Genomic DNA, 6,929 nt, shown 5'->3' on the forward strand with positions numbered 1-6,929 from the left:
CAGCATGAGGGAAAAACTCCACCCACATTCAGTTCTAGGGTTTTACGTATTAGGACATACTAAAGGAGATCTGGTCTTGAGCAGATGTGCAACTTGACTTTTTTCAGCTCTGTTGTAGATTAGCTGCTGTGATTAGGACCGAAGGAAATTTTGTGACTGATTGAATTTTAGATACAGTCTTATATTTTGTATTTTTTGAGTAAAGAGTAACTAAATCTAAATCAAAACCTTTTTTTGCAGATAAACTTTATAAATTGTATCTTTATCATTTTGTGCTAACTTTGACATTTTTGTGTAAATTTCTTTAATTCTGCAATATATTCTAAAACCGTCTTAGTTCTATTCTGCCCTCCATTGATTGAACAGTGGTTATTGCAGTTGAGTTTTCGTAGATGCTTACGTTACTCGTTACATGCTAACGTCACAGCTCCTGGTTCAGGTAGAAAAGCCTCACTCAGACACGCCCCAGCAGCAAGTCAGTTTGGAATAGAGATCACTTTAATGACAGTTTGTTAGCCACGTTAGCAAAGACGCTGCTAACATCACTTTAACACATATTGTCCTGGCAGCATCAGCTTCATACATCACTGAGTTAGTTCCTTGAACCAGCGATAAGACTCAGACCCACTTAACCTGTGAAAAACTAAACTACCTGCGTCAATGTGGTTACTCTGTTTCAGTGGAGAAGCTGGCTGGTTCCCCTCACATCACATAACTTCTGCCTCAAATCAAAAAACAAACTATATTAACATACTTTAGCAATCATCTTTGTGGTTCAGTATTCTTTTAAACTAACAAAGTTTCTGTTCTGCGCCATCTTCAATATTCCCTCAGTAATAAATCAGTTTGTTGATGTTTATTCCTGCCTGTGAGGTGATGGCCACACAAAGCTGAAGCTTCTGATTCAAGAACTGGATAAAGGACGATTCCACTTCATTTTTAACTACCTTGAGCATCTTTAACCTGCTGTAGTTTAAAAACTAAAATACTTAGACACATCAAACTGGATTATCATAGCAAATCACAAACCAAGTTTGTGATTTATGAATTCTTTATTTGATTTATGAAGCTTAAATAAAGGCTGTTTTCAGCGGATTTTAGATCTGTTTTCAGAAATGCTAGCTTGTCAAATTAAGCTAGATGCCACATTGTCTTGTCCTGACCAAACCTCCTCGCTCATCCCCACATTTGGCTGTGACCCTTAGTGTCTCTTGGCACCATCCACATTGTTGGCATTTTTTCAAATTTGCCTGGGAGCGGGGTTATGCTTTAACAGGTGTCCATTAGTTACATTTTAAACAGGAAGAGAATCACCATGTGTGTCTCTCTCTGTAGGATAAACCAAACCTTGTTTACCTTAAGATGTACCGGTTCTGATTTAAGCGGTACCACCCCCAGCAGTGTGACTAGGAACACACAGGTTGTGGGCAGTATCGAGTCTTTAGATCTGAAAAATAAACATCCAACTGAGAGCTGAAAAGGTTTCCTGCACATAATTTAGGGATTAGTTTTTTGAACATTTTCTAACTGGACCATTGTCCTGTTGAAACGTGACCCAGTTTGGTCCAAGCTTCATCTATCAGACAGATGGTCTCACCTTTGACCCTAGAGTCCATTGGCTTATAGATGAGTTTATGGTCAACTCACTAGCCGTGTTTCCATCAATGTTTTTTAATGCGCATTTTGAAGTATCTCATCAGAAAAGGTGAACAGAAACGGCATGATTAGAAAAAACTTCCTCTAATTTGCATAAAAGTTGATACGCTCGCTGGAGGTGGTTTTTGGGGTTTTCGAAAAAGGAGAGAAGGAAACAAATTTGTCAAATAAGTTCTGATGTAACAAACCTTTACCTCACATGGTTGATCAGCTGTTCTCGCTGTCTGGACGGTACCGGTACCAGAGCGACTGCAGCTGGACCCTCCTCCCGCTGTCAGTTATTCCTGTAACGTGAAAAAAATTACATTTCTCTATGTCTCCAGACAGCAGTAACATCACCAGAACTAGTTGATATGACAGAATAATTACAACTTTCCTGATAGTAGCAACACGTTCCTGATAACTTCTCTCCATCATCCTGAGATGTGTGGACCCTGCAAGTTTGCGACTTTTACTTCCTGTTTACTACACACGAGTCTGACGTAATTGATTCACTTCAAGCCAATTGATGGAAACACATCTGATTTGCATTTCTTTGTTTTTTTTTCTTTTTTGCAAAATTTAAAAACCTCACTCTAATTTTGAATTAAGATTAGATAGAAACCCGGCTAATGACATGAAGATGCTCAGGTCCTGTTTCTGCTAAACAAGCCCAAACCATCAATCCTTCACATGACTGTCACTATGAGAACTTTGTGCTGATATTATTTTTTATTTTAGGCAAATTTCTTTGTTCATTCTGCGTAAACATCTCTTATTTTGATCATGTTTGTCCAAAGAACATTGTTCGAGATGTCTCGTGGTTCATCGAGATGCAACTTTGTAACTGAAGTTGTGCTGATGTGTTGTTAGGAGGAGTTTTTCTCCTACATGCCTTCCAAAATAAGCCACACTTATTCATTGTTTTATATAATTGTCCTGCATTGAACTTGACATTTTAACCTGATAACTGAGGCCAGTTGAGACTGAGATTGCACAGTCTGACATTGGGGTGAATTTGCTGGAACGTTTATTACCATGAAAAGTGGCAGCTGTCTTAAATGTATAATAATCTTTCTCTTTGTATAATGATGAAGTCCAACTTGTTTGTAAACGACTCTAAACCCTATCCAGATTAATAGGTAGCTGCAGTAGCTTCTCTAATGTCATTTGTGATGTATTTCGTCTTTAGCATTGTGTTACACACAGCTTTTTTTACTCAGTTACTCAATATCAATTATGACTTAGTGGAATATTTTGTGTTTTTGTTCACTTGAGGTTAGATTTGAACAATTTTAGAAGCTGATAAAGACCAGATCATTTTAATATGCCTTGATAACCCTAGAATTGATTGAGGGTGATTTTATTTTGAGTGCAGATACTAAAAGTTCATTTATTCAGTTAAATTTTAATTAAAAAAAATCTGAACTATTTTAGCTGTATGACTCTCTCCCTTTTATATAGTCATGAGAAGTCCATGGAGGCTTAGGAAGCGTTTCAGCTTTTTAAGTCTTATTTGGTCTTAAAGAGTCTCCTGAGATGCTCTCTAATTCCCCACCAGATCAGTACCCCTCATCATCCCACTACACCCGCAAATGGGACGAGATGGTGTCGGACATAAATGAGGAGGAGAAGAATGAGAAGCTGGAGGGAGACGCTGCGCTCAACAAGCTCTTCCAGCAAATCTACTCGGACGGCACAGACGAGGTCAAACGAGCCATGAACAAATCGTTTGTGAGTATCATGTTCAAAGTGACACACTGCTTTTGGCTGCGCACTCACAGACCCATCTGCACGCTAGAGCGGACTGAGATTAAATTGAAAACTGGCATCGGTTTTGGTACAACAGTTTGCTCATCATTTGTATGTTTTCTCAGTTTTGATTTTTTATTTTATTGTTTTAGAACACAAGTGTTTTTTTATTGTCTTTTTGATTTCTGAACTATATGGACACTACTTCAATCAGGGAGATTTAAAAAGCAACACTGAAAATATCATTAATATTCAAGGAATTTATGCTTCATCAGCTTGTTTAAATAAAACAAAGCCTCGTTGTAGTTTGGTTGTAAGGTAGACATAAGGTTTACAAGGAAAGAAACAGCAGTGGTGCAACAAACCTTGCCTGAAGGACACCACAGATTTAAAGAGATATTCCACCCATTTTGAAGTAGGGTTCCATGAAAAGTAATGAGTAATTACAAAGTTTTGTGAGTTGTAAATGGCTCTGAACAGCCTCAGTTTGAAGAAAAAAGTAAATGCTAATTGCTAGTCTGAGATGTGCGAGTTGTCCGAGCAGACCAACTTCCATTTTTATATTTTATAATGGTTCATACTAATGCTATTATTTAAACTTTTACTTCACCTTCTGTTATTGTGGCAGAAATATTTTGCCAGATTTGACCTCAGCCTGAAATAAAGGTGCTACAACTTGCTGCTGCTGCTATTTGGCCCTACAAATGCCACAAAAATCTCTGTTAACCGTCATGTATTGTTAAATTGTGTTGGAGCTGATGAACAACAGAAATGTGTGTGGGCAGCATCTCACTGAACTTCCAACTGTTGATGCTGGTTTGTAACTAGCATTTGCAAGAGGGTCTTCAAAATGTTTGTTTGTGGAGGAGCTCTGTTTTCTGAACCTCACACACACAATACACAGACACACATAAACACAACAAAGACTCTCAAATTAGAGTGGTGACTGGTGTTTTGAAATTTTCTCAATATAGCTTTCAGAAATTCTTGAGCACTAGAAACATATTTTGGCACCTGCACAGAAGCTCTCCTGTGATGATCAAAATCTGAGGCTTCAGCACCACATGTCCAGGTCTAAAAACCACACCAAGATAATTACTAAAAACTAGTCCCAATCTGTCTTATCGTCATTTCAAATGTGTGCTCCGATAGAGTAAATAAAAAATGGAGGCTGCCAAGGTGGGTACAAAGCACAGTCAGACACCAAATGGGTGCAGATGGAGAAACTGAGTAATCTAGAAAGTTTTGCTGGCTGTGCACAAAAACTAAGGCTGTGATTTTTAACAACTGGCCACTCAAAACATGACTGCACAGCTCAGTGGTGGCAAACACTCAAAATTCTGTCTGAATTTTAACTTTACTTTGTAACTTTTACTAAACTTCAACTGTTTTCTTGCAATTCTGAATTCTCAACAAATCTCCAACACCAGTGAGATTCTACACTCAGACTGATAAAACGTTCTGCATCCTTTGTGGGCACCTTCACTGCAGATTTACTCAGTATATGAATGTGTTTCAGGAGTTTCTGTAATCAGATCTGCCTGGTTAAAAACACAGCTCCTTGTTCTGACTCTCGGCTAGTGAGAAACAATGCTTGCTGGAGGTGTCGACTCTGAAGTTTAAAACGTTTGGATCTGATTTTACACAATTGTAACATTAGGTACAACTGTAACATATCAAATGTTGCAGTTACATTGTAATTGTAACACTTGGAATCACATAACCAAGCGAATATTCATAATAAAACTTTATATTTAGTTTAAAATATCAGTTCCTTACAAAGAGAATTGCTAAACTGACTTAATCATTTGACGTCCATCACACATTGAATGTGTTGCACTTTACGCCTCTTTTGGTTCCTCGAAGCTCACTACATTTCTGAGGATCGTATAGACTGTGCAGCATTTTGTTTTGTGTAACCAGCCCATAGCAGACTGTTCCACACATCAGTTCCTTCCTGTTTGAAGGGAACAACGCTCACATTAGATGGTTGTTGAAATTAAATGTTGGTTAAATGTTAGCTGTGTTAGATTGACATCACCAAGTTAACATGTTTTTTATACAGTATTTCTACTGCAGTGTTGTCTAAACTAAACTAGCAAAGTGTAAACTTTTTTCCCATCTCATCCATTTAGCTCTCCTTTTCCTCCTCTCCATCTGGCACTGGCACATCATCAGAATCACAGAACTGCAAACAGGCTTTTGGATTTTCTGATTAAAGTTAGGAAAATAAAACTTTATTTTCTTCTGTTATTTTCCTGCAGACTAGTGAACAAGAGTTGCATGCTAGTACTCTCAATGGAAATTATGAAACCTGAAATACTTCCATAAAGTCAATCTTCATCACATTTTTTCCTAAAATTGTTATTATTATTTATCTTATTTTGATTGTTACCTCTTCCAGGTTGCCACAATTAGCTATACTCTATCACTCTGTCTTCATCCTCAATCATCTTCACTCCAGTTGCTCCATGTCTTTAAATGCATCCATATTTCTTCTTTTTTTTTTTCTGGCAACTTAGCCTGGCCCTTGCCTTCCTACGCTGCTCTGCTCAATTCTAGTTTCCCTTCACTGCTCCGTTTGGGACTTCTCCCATAGAGAAGGATTTCGCTGGCAGATTTTTTGCCGGGCCAATCAAAGAACAGAACGTTAATTTTCTGCACAGTGTCTGCTTGTAGTTTATTTTACCTGGGCCAATCAGCAAACAGAAGGAGGAGTTTTGAATGACATTGATTTTCTGCGCAGTGTCTGCTAGTTAGTTTAGCAAACGGCAGTGGAGGAAGTGAATGAAGCCAGTCTGTGTTGATAAGGCTTCCAAATTAAATTAAATTTGTCTGACAAAGCAGCAGCTCTCGTTTACAGCCGTCTCGTTCGGATCGGTGTATTTCTCCTCTCAGTAGGGTTGTTTACAGCGCACACGATTTCCGGTTAGCTTCTTAGCTTAGCCTCCGTCACAGCAACAACACACACACTTCAGCAGAGGCCACGCCTCCTGCAAGAATCACTTCTCTATGCAGCGAGTCCAGACCCTTGTACGAAGCAAAGTGAAGGACAGGGTCTGGTTTTAACCAGGCTACTGGCAGCTGCATTGACTTCCATAATGTCAGTAAAAACATGGTATTTTTAACAAAACCTACAATTTCTTTCCTAATAACTTTGTTGATTGGTTTCATTTGGATTTGTGTTTATGTTTTCTGCTTTAATCATTAATCCACATGAGTTTCAACTAAAACTAAAAAGATCTGTCTTCCTAAAGTAGGAAATTCCTCATCACTTTCTGTTTCTAAATGTTTTGTGGAGAGTTGACCTTTTTAAAGAGGCAGCGTTGGTCTTTTCACCCTGTAATAATGTAACTCGTGTTGATACAAGCTACAGAATACCCATCAAACGACGTGTGTTCAGAAAGTGAGCCGGGCTAATTTTGGCCTCATTTCTGCAAATCCAAACCCTGGATTGTCAATTATCTTGGCTCAAGAAACTTCTCTAGTTGGTTCCCTTACATGCACACACACACACACACACACACACACACACACACACA

At 38.4% G+C, this 6,929-nt stretch overlaps 1 protein-coding gene across 2 annotated transcripts in view; it reads left to right on the plus strand.

The window, feature by feature from the left end:
• sugt1 (SGT1 homolog, MIS12 kinetochore complex assembly cochaperone) overlaps nucleotides 1-6,929 on the plus strand; it is a 45,202-nt gene that overhangs the window by 34,893 nt on the left and 3,380 nt on the right. For both annotated transcript variants that reach the window (XM_014028340.1, XM_014028341.1), the window contains exon 12: nucleotides 3,197-3,369. In XM_014028340.1, coding sequence (XP_013883794.1) covers nucleotides 3,197-3,369 — 173 coding nt within the window. The remainder of the gene's footprint in view (nucleotides 1-3,196; nucleotides 3,370-6,929) is intronic.

This window comes from Austrofundulus limnaeus, unplaced genomic scaffold (genome assembly GCF_001266775.1).
Source record: "Austrofundulus limnaeus strain Quisiro unplaced genomic scaffold, Austrofundulus_limnaeus-1.0 Scaffold748, whole genome shotgun sequence".
Classification (NCBI taxonomy): Eukaryota; Metazoa; Chordata; class Actinopteri; order Cyprinodontiformes; family Rivulidae; genus Austrofundulus; species Austrofundulus limnaeus.